This window comes from Candoia aspera, chromosome 5 (assembly GCF_035149785.1).
Source record: "Candoia aspera isolate rCanAsp1 chromosome 5, rCanAsp1.hap2, whole genome shotgun sequence".
NCBI classification, from domain to species: domain Eukaryota; kingdom Metazoa; phylum Chordata; class Lepidosauria; order Squamata; family Boidae; genus Candoia; species Candoia aspera.
This window is the reverse complement of record NC_086157.1, coordinates 75,593,891-75,609,592: the sequence shown is the minus strand read 5'-3', so window position 1 is coordinate 75,609,592 and position 15,702 is coordinate 75,593,891. Positions and strand designations below refer to the sequence as shown.

The window sequence follows — 15,702 nt, the reverse complement described above, 5'->3', positions numbered from 1 at the left end:
GATTTCCAGGGACTATTCTGTACTTTATAGTTTACAGAAGAAAAGATGCTTGGGTACAATTTGCCCCGTTATTTTTTAAAATATGACTTTTAAAAAACAGAGTAGGAGTACATAATTTTCTTCTCATTATACATAAGCAACATTAATATACACAGTGCTCACTAAATAAATACCCAGCAATTTTAACTCTTAAGTAATCCATAAAATGCTTGGGATTAATGGTTAGTAGCATGGCTAATCATTTCTGGCAAATTAACAAGGAAGTTCATGTTCATGTGACTTGATGACATAATACTGAAAAATAAAGGGAAAACAGTACAGTTTAGGAAGTAGTTGGCTATGAAACATGAGATACTTGGCATGTGAAAGTGCAACAAGGCTAGATTTAGTATGTCAAGCCTACATTTACTAACCCATATTTGTAACTCAAAAACACTTCCTTAGGGATCATACTGCTGATTAGTGCAGTTGTTAGCTTTATCAGCCTGTCTGTCTTTCATGAAATGGAAAGTGTTGATGAAACTTACATTTCAGACATCGAAAAAAGGAAGTTGTGTGGGTGGTACATTTAGCTTTTCTTAATCTTTTGCTACCATCATTGTTTAAAGAATGAGTGACTTGGGGCTTTGTAAGTCAGCCAGCTGAAAGAAGAGTGTTGATTTGCAGTGCAAGCGACTAATCTCAGATTTCTGCTTACTGTAAGTTGACTATAAAGGATTTTCTTGCTTCCTTATCTTTGCTATCTTTTGCTGTACTCTGAATAGCTAATGCGAAACTGATCATTTATGGAGAGCTAAAGTCCATGTAATCTTTTATTTCATAAAGATTTGGTCTTGTTTGTCTTTCAGAAAGCTGGTATAGCAAGGATTAAGAGAATAAGGCTGTATGCCAATCTAGATAATATTAGCTTTGGATTTAATGATCTTCCAAAGACCCCTCCTAAATTCATACATTATTTTAGCTGTACAGCATCCAAAAAACTTGAGAATAATACTCTTTTTGCTTGAGAGTAAGAAGCACTTGTTACAAGATTATATGTTTGGAATAAGAAGAAAAAAACAACCACTCTAATAAACAGCCATAAGCATGTATAGATTCAGGCAAGCAAGTCCTAATTATGAGCCACTTGCAGCCTCCCAGAGCTGGTCTGGAGTCAAGTGGCCCTGAAACAGAATGAGTGAATGAATGAACGAACGAATGAACAAATGAATCTATTGAACCTTAGTACAAACATGCTCGGACAATATATTTTTCTGCCATGTCACTATGATGTTGACTTCATCTTGTTCAGAACTGATGATTGAGACAGGCTTAACTTGTTTACTGTACTCTGACACCATCCAAGGACAGCCTCAAGCTCAGGCAAAACTGTTACATTTTGTCATGGATTATAATGAAAGAACATTAGAGGTCTGAAGTGACTTGAAAGATATGTAATAGAGGTGTTTAAGAATCAGAAATGGGACAGAAAATTCTGAGCCAATATAAATTTCTGCTGATTCAAGGATAGGTGGATAGCATTTCAGTTCAGCAATGTGGAAAGGCCATATGTGTTTAAAAATAAGAAAGGATGCCGCAGTGACCATTAGTAGTTCACCCATATTCTTACGTTAACAAAGGTGCCGATCCCTGAAATAACTGCTGTTGCTTAGGTCACCAGTCACCCTTTACTTATCTGGGGTCTGCCTGGTCTGTGGAGTGGGGCTTGGACCTTGTCTTGGAACTCCAGGTATAGTTGCTTGTTTGTTCTCCTCCCCTAAATATTTTAATCAATCCACCCTAATAATTAATTTCCACTGGAAACAACAAATATTTGGTTTTCCTTTTCTTCCTGATACATCCTTTTACAGTACATGTTTGGAAACAACTGATGTGTCACTTCAATCTTAATCTTATTTCTTTCATATTTTCCACATAAGATTTTAATTTTAGAACTTTTACCATCCCAATATTACTGATGTCTTCTTTCTAACCTCTGAAAAACCTCCCCTAGAAGGCAACTGAAAATTGTTCTCCATCTTACCTGTTTCTTTATGGGTATTTGTGGAATCTTGAATTCAAAGTATATACAGTGCTACATCATTAATATAATTTAATTTTTCATCAGTTCCTATTTAAATCCTGCTTGGAATTTCTGTGGTTTATCCTGTGACTTCCCATGCTCAATTGTCTCTAATTCCATTGTTACTTGTTTTTCTTCCTAATACTTTATATTTGCTCAAGTTCCCTGTCTTTCAGATTACAGGTATCATTCTGTTAATTTTCAGTTTGCTTTCAGACTAAGCTCCAAAGTGTTGGTTTTAAGGGCTGATTCTCCTATTGTGTGTGTGTGAGATATATATGATCGTGCATGTCTGTGTGCATACACATACACGTTTTCTTTGTTGTGTGTGTATATAACATATGTTTGGTAGATGTGTTTTTCATCTTTTTATCCACAATACTGTGATGAAATTGTTGAATATACAGTATAAACCTTAGAGTGATTCTGGAAATTTAATACTTTTTTTTGGTTATTTATATATCAATTAATTACATACTATCTTTCAAGCAGTAATTGTATACCCTTGAAGTCCATGTTTCACTGATGTTTTGTAATTAATTATGGGTAACTAAATGCAGATACAAATGTCTTCATATAGCACCCTACATTCCCATAGAGGTGAAGAAATAATAAACATAGAGGAAGCTAGATAGTTACATTGCAACAGTGTGTCTATAATCTTACCCAAATTAGCCTTGTTCATTCTGGTGCTGTTCAATTCAAGTTGTATTTCCAAAATTCCCAACTAGCATGGCCAAACTTGAGAATTATAGGAAAAGCAGGCTAACAAATCCAGATATCCCAGGGATCATCAGACTAGGAAAAGATAAGCTAAATTGTTTTCACTGTATGGGACTTCTACTGTGCTTTTTGTAACTTCCTGCTTTTTTTTTTAATCGTATGGCATAGCAGTTTGGTGTTCATGCTGCTTTTTCTTGTTGGGAAATCCTTGTGAGGTCCAGCAGCCAGATGTGTAGGCTATTTAGCTGTGACAAGTCACGTTGCCCAGGGTGCACCATGAGGAGGCTAGTCTACATTGCACCGAGTTGGGCTGAGAGAGAGTGACTGGCCCAAGGTCACCTAGCCAGCTTTCATGCCTAAGATGGGACTAGAACTCACAGACTCCTGGTTCCTAGTCCAGAACCTTAGCCACTAGACCAGACTGGCTCTCGTAACTTCTTGCTCTTTTGTTGCTTCTGTTCAGGTAAACTGAGGAAATGATGCATACACAGAAGACTGAGACAATGTTATCCAGCCTACAGGGAATTTTGTGGCTTAGTTTCTTTGAGCTTATATACAGTAGTTCAGGTAAGTCAGTGTCTATCTGTCAACGCAGAAGAGCATCTTAATCTACCTTGCTTATTACCAGTTAGAGTGGCTATATACTTTTAAAAATGGCCTCAGCTTTAGTCCATAGCAGTAACTCATTACCACTTAGCAATGAACATCCAAGAAACAGACACAGGAATCACCCCCAGAGTCAGAAAATCCCTGCCTGAATCTCACCTTTGCCATGAACTGGCTAATGAACAGGACTAGTCATGAATGGACAACAGGTATTAGGCAAGCCAATCTCCCTCAGCTCCACTTACATATAGAGATGGAATTTGGGAATTTGCCCCCAAATTCTTAAATAATATTTTGTTTATGTGAAAAATGCAATGTCTCAAAAGAATCAGCCATAGTACAAGAGCCACTATAATTGTGGTTTGTTTGTCATTTTTTGGTGGGTTTGTTTATATTAAATGTAGATATTAATATATATTACTCCCAAAAAGGAAGTTTTTGGTCAAAAGATATTCTCAAATGATCACCTTTTCTTTGTAATGATTTTTTACTGTAAAGAAAAAAGATAGAAGAAGCAATGAGAAAATACAGAAGATTACAAATGGTAGATAAAGTCTGGAAACCCCACCTCCACAAATTCCATCAATAAGGATCTTATTGGAAGGGGAGTTAAAATGCACAGAGTGTAAGACTGCATCATACATGGGCAGGATTGGGATTACTATTTTTGTCCAGTTTGAGAATTGATGTATGATTTTTATTTTTCAACTCTGCAAAGAATGTTTGAAGGCATGTACTACACTTCAGCTGTGTTTCTCATTTCTAAATACCAGGGGAACAATTGTGTTACTGAAATTCAATGGTAGTGTGAGAGGGCATTCTAGGGACAGTGGAAAAAATATGGGACTATAAGTTACCTATCTTAGCTGAAGAAGAATTTGCAGTGATCCTGAACGGAGCCTTACCTCACTAATATTGGAGGTTTTTGATAGTATAAAACGGGTAGGCAAGCTGGGGTCCTTGATTCTACTTTTTGAGGTCCTTGGGCCCCCCTGCCATGAATGCTGAAATCTGAAAGTATAGTCTCCTACCATACCAAGATAGGAAGCAGAGGAAAACTGAAATGGAAGCCCTACAATAGACATATTAAAGTTAAAAAAACAAGAGAACACAAAAAACTCTCCCCACAAATCCCAATCTCACATACCTCTGGGGCCCACCCCACCCACTTTAAACTGATCCTCCTCAAGTCTCCTGTTAACAGCTGCTGTGGAAGCAGTAGATTCTGTGGTGGAATGAACAATAAACTAAAACTGCTTTTAAAGCTTTTATATGGATGGTCACAGTAGAATTTGGAATCCCCACCAGTGGGGGCAGATAGCTTATGCTAGACTCATCCAACCAACTATACCAAAATGTCGGTAGTAAGTACATGCTTTAGATTACCCCAGTGATGGTAGTAAAGATCCTGCCACAGTACACAGTTCTGGCTAATTAGCCCTTAAAGGAAACCATAGAGCTAGAAAAGTTCAGAAAAAAGGAGAAGCAAAAAAGATCAAGGACTTGGGACACTTCCCAGAAGGAAAATTTAAAATTATTTGGACTTCGTAATGTAAAAACAAAGGTGACTGAGACAGAACATGAAAGGAAGTTATGTATGCATGATTGGGAGGAAGAATCACAGAGATTTTTCCTGCTTTTATAACATATAATGAAATGCCTCAAACGAACAAACTTATAAGAATGGAGAAATTAAAAGAAGAGGTAACTTGAAGAGGTTATTTAGAGAAGCATTTCGTCAAATATGGATCCTTCCTCTGATTAACTCAAAGATGTAGAAACTGAGAACCAGTGTGGATGGACCTTATGGGACTGTGCAAATCCCAATTCATTGAATAGCCTTAATAAATTATCATTTAACTTCCTTAGAGTTTCAAAATGGTTATACTGTATGTTGCCACTGTTACTTTCTTGGCATGAACTTGAAGAACCCTCTCCACTACCTTCTTAAAAGATTAATGGTTTGTAACTACTTTGTAGTTGCAATCTAAATAATTTTCAATAATAATAAGATCCCTAATGTGCTGTAAATACACTATTTTCTCAGTACCTTAATTTCCCCTAGCTGAGGAAGCAAGAAAATTGGAGAGATTTGTTTTTGTTTTCAGAATGAAAGGGACTCTATCTGTAATTTAAGTCTGCATAATTCTGAAGGGAACAGTGATTCAAATGATCCCTTCTCATTCTAATATTCTATAAATATTGCCAATTGTAATTTAATGCATGCACCACATTTTTAGTGTGGGCATTTAGTCACATTTGTCCTTGCCCTTCTCTCAGAGCCGCATGCGCCTTGCTCCTTTTTAGGACATTGCCAGTTCTCATTTCCCAAGTCATCACATGCCCAGCTGCGAGTTCAGTATATCCGCTGAAGACATTCTGAAATGAGCAGCTCTAGCCTTCGCTCTGACACTGCTGTCCTGGGAAAACACTGTATGGTGTTTGTGCTGCACATGAAACATTTTCTTCCTTGTCATTAAAGACGTGGCTTTTCTTTTTTCTGAAGCTATGTAATTCAGATTGTTTTTATGGATCATGATGGGGAAGTAAAAAGAAAATGAAAAAAAGAGAAAAAAGATTACCAAAGAAATAAAAATTAATCAGTTTCAAAGTAGTAATTAAATTATGCACATAATCAATTTTCCTAAGCCCATATTAACATCAGTAGCCATTATTGTATAAAAAGAAACTAATATAAGGCATAAAAGCCTTTTTTAAACCTATTTTTAAACATGTCTTCAGAAAAAGGGCCAATCATGTATTTTAAAGTAACCAGAAACATGACTAACATGTGCTGGCTGGCAAGTCAAGACAGTGAGATGGCTCATTACCTCTCAGGAAAGGTGCAGAGAGACAAGCCAACTCTTCATCCACCAAGCCTCGGGTCCCATGGAACCTATCTAAGCAACTAGAGACCTGTTGGGTAAAAAGCCATTTCTCCCAGGTTCTCCTGAGATCTATGGTTTGGCATGTTGTTAACACATGCAAATGCTTTGTCTTAATATCTACATCTAATATAATCAGCTGACAAGCATGATGGGTAAGTTGCACCCTGAAGCATAGAAACAGTGCGCTCACTTGCACAGTCTCTTTTTCTCCTTCTTTACTAGGCTGCTCCAGGCCTCCAAGATGAAAATTGGCTCTGAGAGTTGGTGCACCAGAGAGACAGAGCCCAGATTGAAAGAACCACAAGTTACTACTGCCCAAAATAGAATGACCATGGAAAACAGTGCCAAGGGATTGGAGGGGAGGTGGCATGTTGTAGCAGCCTAAAGTGGACAATACAGTAGATGCTGGGCAGATCCCAACCCCTGATCACATCATCAACCATATTATCTTAGATTATGTCCATAGCAAAACTTGTTTCAGGAAAAGAGGGGTGACATTCCTTTAAAATTGGAACATGGTGTTGCCTTGTCTCTATCAAGGCAACTTAAAGTCATCTTTCACTTTAAGTTGCCTTGATTGAGACAAGGCAACACCATGAAGACATGTACAGTTACTGGGATATGGTTCATGTCATGGTGTAGGGGAATGTGAGAATGTGCTCATATACACAAGAAATGGAGAGAAGACTGACTGGTCAGTTCTCACAATGGAAGGAAACATGAAGTGGTTCCCCTCCCCCCACAAGTTCTATATATGGACCAGTTCTTTTTAACTAGTTCATAAATGAACAATTGGGGCAGAGGAAAGATGAGTTGAATAATCAGGGTAATTTCAACTGCCATACCCACTATCTAAAGCAGCCACCTAACACTGTTTAATGATATGGTCAGCAAGGAATAGCATTTAATCTCTCATGGGAACGAAAACATTGCAGCTACTGGTTGTTGTTTCCCTCCCAACATAGGGATTCTCCCATGCCATGATTTATCTCCTCATGGGCTTTCCCCAGTTTCTTACAAAATTCCCCACTTCTGTCATCTCAGTTTAAAGTCACTAAGGGGCTCTTGAAAATAATCTAATCTTTAACATTTCTGCAGGACTTTATATAACGTTTTTGGAAAGTGTTTTATATTCATTTATTCATTCCTTATGCAGTTATTAAAATATTCCAGAACTGACTTAGGAAAAAAAAATCCATATTGTTATCACAATCAAGTTGCTATATAAGTGAACAATTTCTCATAGAAAGTCCAGCATGGCAGCATATTTAATTTCAAATGGGAGCATTGCTCAAAAACATCAGGGAATTAATTAAAAGTAGTAGTCTGAAATGTCTCATATAAGACATGTGGAGTTGTTTTGAATTTTTGGTAGGATTGATCAATAAGAAAAACTCTTTTAAGATTCTACAACAGATTGAAAAAGTTACAGAAAGGTCTAAGAGTATAGAAGATCATCCAGGCCTTGAGGGGTTTATCTGGGTTAAATGCAGCATCTTGAATCAGAACTAGAAACAAATTGGGAGCCGGTGAACATTATGAGAGCCATTTCGGTGTAGTGGTTACTAGAAACCAGGCTAGAAACCGGGAGACCGTGCATTCCAGCCCACCTTAAGCACCAACCAGCTGTGTGACCTTGGGCCAGTCACACCCTCTCAGCCCTAGGAAGCAGGCAGTGGCAAACCACTTCTGAAATCTTGCCAAGAAAACTGCAGGGACTTGTCCAGGCAGTCACCAGGAGCCAAGACTGACTCGAAGGCGCGCGTGCGCGCACACACACCCACACACAAGTGAACATTATAAAGAACTGGTATGATGTGCTCAGTGCTCTTGCCATAGTGTTTACTCTTGATTTATAACATTGGTATGAAACCCCATAAAATAAAGTACTCATTTAAAAATATTTTTAATCAATTGTGTCTGATTCTTGGAGTCTGCCTGGACAAGTCCCTGCAGTTTTCTTGGCAAGGTTTTTCAAAAGTGGTTTGCCATTGCCTCCTTCCTAGGGCAAGAAAGAGTGACTGGCCCAAGGTCACCCAGCTGGCTTTGTGCCTAGGGCAGGACTAGAAGTCCCGGTCTCCCGGTTTCTAGCCTGATGCCTTAACCACTACACCAAACTGGCTCTCATTTTAAAATAATAAACTTTAAAACAATAAAAAGACATTTTAATTTAGCTATCCCACAGACTAACCTACAGTGCCCTGTACAGTAATTTGTTTTAAAAATAAAACCCAATTTTAAAAAAGCATCTGAAATGTGAAATTGCTTGTCTTCTAATAACTTTTCCCTTCACATTAGAGGCCTGGAGAGTAAACAGTGTATAGTAATAACATTAAAAAAAAATAGAGTAATTTCAGTCTCATTAACGTGATGTCTGTTTCAGGTAGGTTGGTGGAGAGCATGATAAATGATAAAATGGTAAAGAAAATCAAGATTTGTTGGGAAGGAATCAGCATGAATTCTGAAAAAGAAAGTCCTGCAGAGTATTTTAGAGTGCCGGCAAACTTACAGACAGATGGTGCAGCGGATATTATTATATTTGGGATTATAAAAATTTTGATAAAGCTCTTCAAGGGCTTCTGAATTAAATTAGCAGGCAAGTAATAAAAAAACAGTGCTTTTATGGACTGATAACTGGTTAGAACAAAATCATACTGTATAGTAATGGAAAGTTTACGTAGTAGAAGAAATTGAACAGTGAGATCTATGAAAGAGGGCATTTTTCTAATCATTCATAACTTTAGGCAAGAGTAATCTGTGATGTAGTGAAGTTTGCAGTGACATCATGAGGATTGCAAAGAATACCAAAAGCGTCTTTCCAAATGAGCCTCAGTGTAAGAAAATATAAAGTGATGCATATTTTATTAGACTTAAACTGTAGTGTCAGATGTTGCTTTATTGACCAACCGCTATTAGGATAAATCATACTTTCCCAAATTCAGATGCAGTTGGAAAACGAAGTTTAATTAAAACTCAATAAAGTTTTTATAGTTCTCCTCTTACATTTGTAAGATAGCCTTATGTCTGCTCAAGGCAAACTGCAGTTCATTCTCATAATATTAAACAATACTTAATATTATATCTGAGCCAGGTTTATCTTTCTTCTGCTTCATCGTCCATTGCCATTGGAAATATTAATCAGTTCCTGTAGTTGGTAATGGGCTGGCTGTAGATTTAATCTGGACAAGAAATAAATGCTACTTGTTTGGGATGGTTAGCATTTCCACAGAAGAATCAGGTCCACAATTTAGCATTGTTCCTTGATCCAAGCTTGCTTCTCCAAGGTACAACTTCTCCTGGGAAAAAAAATAAATCTGGTCATCGTCTCATATTCTTAGATCATATCCCACTTAGGGTTGATCTACATAAGTAGTTTGTCCTAGCATGAGCATGGTCTATTAAGTGTTTTTCTAGGACCGGAACACAAGATCTTGTCCTCGACTGGCCCCCACATCACTATCAAGGTAACCTGCTTCAACCTTTCCTGCTACGCATCAAAAATACTGTTTTCCAACTTGTACCAGCAATCCCACTGGCTATTCTGCACTACTGCAGAACATACCATTCTTTCCAGTCACTGGTCACTGATTTCCACTGAGTGTTTTCCCCTCTCTCTTCCAAGCTTCATTTCCAGCTAGCTTACACATAAGAGTCAATCAGCAGAAAAGCCATTAGACCAGTGTTTCTCAACCTTGGCAACTTGAAGATTTGTGGACCTCAACTCCCAGAATTCCCCAGCTGTGGCTGGCTGGGGAATTCTGGGAGTTGTTGTCCACACATCTTCAAGTTGCCACTTTCAGACAGCCTTTTAGCCTGGATTAATTACTGTAGAATGTTGCTTTGTTCTCCATGTTAGATCTGATAGACTCTGGGGCCAGTTGTATTTAATTATAGGCAATATGATTATACTTCCTTATTTTGTTTATTTTTGAGATTTTAAATAATGTGATTCAATGCTGCTTTTTGGTTATTGCCAAAAAGTCCGTACATATTATAACTGTATTAAATAATTCAAGAGGTTTTGCAACCTCAAGATGTGGAGTGGGTGCTGGCCATAATAGTAGAATATCGTTTACAGATAATGTGTCTTCTGTATCACTTGTTGTGGAGAAGCTATGGGAATAGGCTTTTGCTTTCATGCCTTGCTTTCTTCTGAGTTAATTAAAAAAATCTGTTTTTTTAATGTTTGATGTTAATGTTAACCATCTGTTTGATGATTGTGAGAAACAAAATACTGTACTAGGTGGACAGCCTTATACAATCCTACCTAATTTTCAGATGTCCTGATCTACTAGACTACAATTTCATTTGCTGTACTAGTTGGCAAGAGCCAGTGCAGTCTAGTGGTTATGGCAGCAGGCTAGAAACTAGGAGGCCGTGAGTTCTAGTTCCACCTTAGGCATAAAGCCAGCTGGGTGACTTTGAGCCAGTCACTTTCTCTCATCCTAGAAAGGAGGCAATGGCAAACCACTTCTGAAATCTTGCCAAGAAAACTGCAGGGACTTGTCCAGGCAATTGCCTAGGATCAGACAAAATTGAATAGGGAAAAAAAAATAGTTGACAATAATGATATTTATGGTGAACACATCTGGAGGATTCAAAGCTGGAGAAGGAATATCTCAAAGGATTCACTTTTTCAGGGGATCTTCTAGATTAAGTCAGCTAATTTCCAAAAAGTTTACATAATGCTATATGTGTGTGTACACACACACACACACACACACACACACAGAGATAAGAAATATGCAAATGCATTAAGAGAGCAGTCCTGTGTTTGCACAGAGGCTCCAGCAACCAAGTGCTTCAATAATTCCAAGTATTCTGCCAGCAATGCAGCAGCTGACAGGCATTTGTTGGAATGAGCAAGGTTTCAGTTCCCTGTTTCTTAATTTTAGCAAAAAAGAAAAAGAAAAAATCCTCCTTTTATGGGTGAAAATACATTTAGGACAGTTACTGAACTGGTTTAAAGTTGAGGCTGTGGCAGAAGGTCAGGTGATTTAGGATCCAATGGATGGTTATCCTTGCCCAGCCTACTTCCATAACACCTTTTGGGCTTTCCACGTTGAGAATTGGCAGTCTCCTTCCATCATCAGAGAGGATCCTGCAAAAAGCCCATGGGTGCTAGGATTACCCCTATATAGTAAAAACCTTTAAAATAATATGCTTTCCCAGATTCAACCTTCATTTAGTCTAGTGGTTAAAGTGTTGGGCTAGAAACTAGGAGACTGTGAGTTCTACTCCCGCCTTAGGCCTGAAAGCCGGCTGGGTGACCTTGGGCCAGTCACTCTCTCTCAGCCCAATACACCTCACAGGGTTGCTGTTGTGGGGAAAATAGGAGGAGGAAGGAGTATTAGCTATGTTCACCGTCTTGACTTATTTATAATAACAACAACAACAACAACAACATCAATAATAAAGCTGCCATGACTAGTCTATTTCTTACTCTCTGTACATAAAACTACATGTTGTGTTAAGCTTGAAATTGTTTGTTTACCACCCCCCCCCCCATAGAAGCCACCATGGGGTCTGTTACTACAATTAAGTCTGCACACTTCTCTGGAGAGGACATCAAAGTCTTTATACCCCTTCCTGTTGTTGTAATTTGGAATGGAACTCTATAATTTTTCTTTGCCTCTGGAATATAGCTGTCATAAGCACAGGGAGTACTTCATTTTTGGGAAGACAACAATACTGTATATGATCATACAAAAACATATGTTCACCCTTACTCTTTCTCATTCACTTTTGTATGGCAGGCTGCTTAATGCTACATATGCTGGAAACAAATAGCCAATTTAACAACTTGTACATGTAGCAAAAATGTTAACATCTCAAGTCATATATAAAGCATCCTGTAAACTTGTTTGCAAAGTTGGGCAAATTCTTGCAGTACTAATATTTTAGCACAAGATCAAGCTACTTTTCTAATCTCAGCGAAAGAATGAGTGCGTACACACACACACACACACACACACTTCTGAAGGCCACAAGGGACATGCCTGGTAATAAAGTGATGCCACCAGATTCTAAGCCCACAAAGCTGACAAATTCAAGAAGCAAGAACTACATGAATTTCAGAAAAGCATATATAATACACATAAAAACATAATCTTGAAAACTGTAAGAGTAAATTCCCAGACTTATAGCAAGCCAATTAATGGAAAGTCTTTTTGAAGTGTTTTCTTCCCATTGACCCCACCTCTGGCCTCTGGTTCCTCTTTTCATACCCACCCACACCCACTCCTCCTCCCCTCACCCTTTTCCCACAGTCTCTCACACCAGGTTGCTAGGCAGGATTAAGAAGGTTGAGAGCTTGGTTCCTCTCTAGCACAGTAGAAGAATTCTTATGAATGTCCATTGTATGGGGTTCATAGCTAAAGTAATATTTTTCAATAGTCATGTTTTCTGCTGAAGAACCTCAGATATGATAGGGCTAGGAAGCACTCACCCTTCCCCCTAAGTCCAAACTTGGGATATTTGTTAAAATATCTCAGAATTGTTTTGTTTTATTTATTTATTTATGTGTGTGTGTGTGTGTGTGTGTGTGTAAGTGAATATAGTTTTAATCTTTTTAGCCTGTTTCCTGCATAATCCAATTTTGGACTGTTCACACCTAAAATAAATACACTGCAAATGTGTCCACTGTTTTTGAGTAATGTGATGAGATGCGATGTAGGCTTCTAAATCTGTTACCTGTGTATATTTTAAAGTGATATAGTCTTCTTTTATTGGTAGCAGTGGAAAAGCTCAATCCACAGGTGCTTTTCTGTACAAGTGAAAAGGAAATCAGCGAGAATGAACAAAATTACTCCTTACAGATGCCAATTCTCCCATAGAACCAAGACGACATGAAAAAAGTGTATTTTTGATGTTTACAATAATTTTATCCCCCTACCTAAGAGTATTGGATTAAAATCCTAATACACTGAAATACTGAAAGGATTTGCAGGGAGGGGGGCAGTGGTAGTCAATCCTATGCATTCATTGGATGCATGGTTATGCAAATACAAGGAGAAATCTTGGAGGTGAGATTTAAAAAAAAAACAGCCCTTGCTTAAAATGGACCTTACATCAGTGTGCTTGAGTATCTTCAGTAGAAATGTAAATTCTGGATTCATGCTGCACCAAACTACTTTCTAGTGTAGGCTGGGCTTCTTCTTTCTTCTGTTGTATGCTTTTAAATATCAGAAGTTCACTGTCTCAGGGAATCCCCTCATTGAAAATTAAAGCTGACTATGATGAGTAATGACATATCATGCTCTCCCTTGGGATGACTGCAAAGAAGTACAGCAGCCACACACACTTTCATTTCCTTTCCTTTGGTGGCAATATAACATACAGTCACAAACTTTTAACCCTGTTTCTTTGCAGTGAATAAGTAAAAGAGATGATATATTGAGAACTCCATAGTGTAGTGATTATAATGCTGGACATGGATCAGGAAGGCCCAGGTTCAAACCCTTGCTTAGCCACCATACATCACATTGTTTATTTTATGCTAGCCTTCGTTCATTCATTCATTGTTCACATTTATATGGCCACCTATCTCACACAGGGCACTCTGGGCAGCATACAATGATGAGATAAAAACAGTGAATAAATAAAAACAATCATTATAAAAAATAAAATGATTATTTAAAATATCACATAATTATAAAATCACTATAATATACCAATACCATGGAGACAGCAAGAATGTCAGTCATAGTGGAGCCATCTAAAAATGTCTCCTGTTCCCAAGACCCCCAGGCCTGATACAACAACTTCTTGTATCATTCAATCAATGGGAAACCAAATATTGTCCCCTTTGATATGAAAGGTAGCTAGAAGTACACTGCCAGTTTTTGTTCAGCTTATTGGGACCAATTGTTTTGTTAGTGTGCTAAGCCTTTCGGCTAATGTCAAGTGTAATAATGATGCCACTTTGATTTTCTTTATTTTTGTATTTTCCAATTGCTTTTATTTAATCATATCATATTTAGTGTTCTATGTTTATCAAGCTTTTAGTAGTTCTAGAAGTAATCTAGATTACTATTAATTTCTATGCTGCTGAAGTATTTCTTTTTTAGCAAGAAATAACTGGACTGTGGGCAACATCATTCTACTTGTCCATAGCTCTTCTATGCTGTAAACATATTCAGGTTACACTTTCATGGTCTACAAAGATAGGAATGACCTTAGCAAAAAAAATTCCAGTATCTCTGTGCAAGCTCACGGGTGCTTAGCCCAGGAGGTTTTTGTTCTCTTTTTCTGAATAGAGGAGAGAACCACAAAAGAATTTGACAAGCTCTCTGACATAACTACACCCACAGTCATCCTCTGCTGATTTCCTGTATTGGTGTGGTTACCAGTTACAGCTGACTACACCACCCCCATAGAATTCCATGGAATAAAATTATCATTCATAGCTATATTGAGGGAGATAATGTTTTGTGAAATACTTAAAGAGGACAGATGAATTGTAGGCAGGACATTGGACAGGACATACTTATACCTTCTCATATGCCTCTATATAGACTTTGAGACAAGTTGTAGGCTGCACAACATAGTTTGAATGCTGGAAAGCAAACCAAAGTCCATGAAAGTCAAAAGATGCTTTGGCAGCATCTCAAGTGTGATATTCATGAGAGGTTTCCTACATGAAAAAAGAGGAGATATGGGGAAAGGCAAGTAAGTGATATTCTTGTTCATTCATGAATTCCAGTATCACTTGGGGAGTGTGAGTGGGTCTTTGGCAGCTGATAAAAAAGCAAGAGACAGGAACAAGCAATGTAGTAATGCAAAACATGTTTATATTTCTCCTCTGAATGTTTGCAATTGGAATGGCAGAGCACTGCTTTCAGTGCTGCTGCTCTATAATTATAATAGCACATTCAGAGCCTCCCTTCCCAACCTGTGTAATTTGACTCCCATCTGACCATACATGCATGCATGTGCATACACATTCTCTATCCCCATTTAACCAATATGTGAACTCTGTCTGCCTACCAATGTCATCATAAAGTTCTTCCTTCAGAGACCATTAATTGAGCACATGGAGATATGATTTCTGCATATCATTAAGACAAAGCTAGACCACATCGTTAATGGATCCATATAGATTGCTTTATCTAATAAAAACAGCTAACTGTAAGGTCTGTATATGTGGAATTATATTTTTAGAAATTTATATCCCCCTTTCCTCCACAAACATACCCATTACATATTTCTGAAACTATGTGTTTAGCAACTTATCAAGGGGCTCTGCAAACAGAAGACCAAGTGTCTATACATACTGTACTTTTCCTTCCCCTCAGTCCTGTTCAGTCTAGAATATGTACTTCTCACTGCACCCTCCCCGTCTTCCTAACATTATTCAGCACAACAAGCTAGAATGAAATATATATCATCTTCAACTGTCTTGGTTTGGTTTCAAATTTTTGA

General features: G+C 37.9%; 1 protein-coding gene across 1 annotated transcript in view; it reads left to right on the top strand.

Moving 5' to 3' along the window:
• The first annotated feature begins 3,252 nt into the window (after positions 1–3,252).
• Positions 3,253–15,702, top strand: part of LOC134499025 (CD276 antigen-like) — a 35,835-nt gene continuing 23,385 nt past the window's right edge. The window contains exon 1 of the mRNA XM_063305520.1: positions 3,253–3,352. Coding sequence (XP_063161590.1) covers positions 3,262–3,352 — 91 coding nt within the window. The 5' untranslated portion in view covers positions 3,253–3,261. The remainder of the gene's footprint in view (positions 3,353–15,702) is intronic.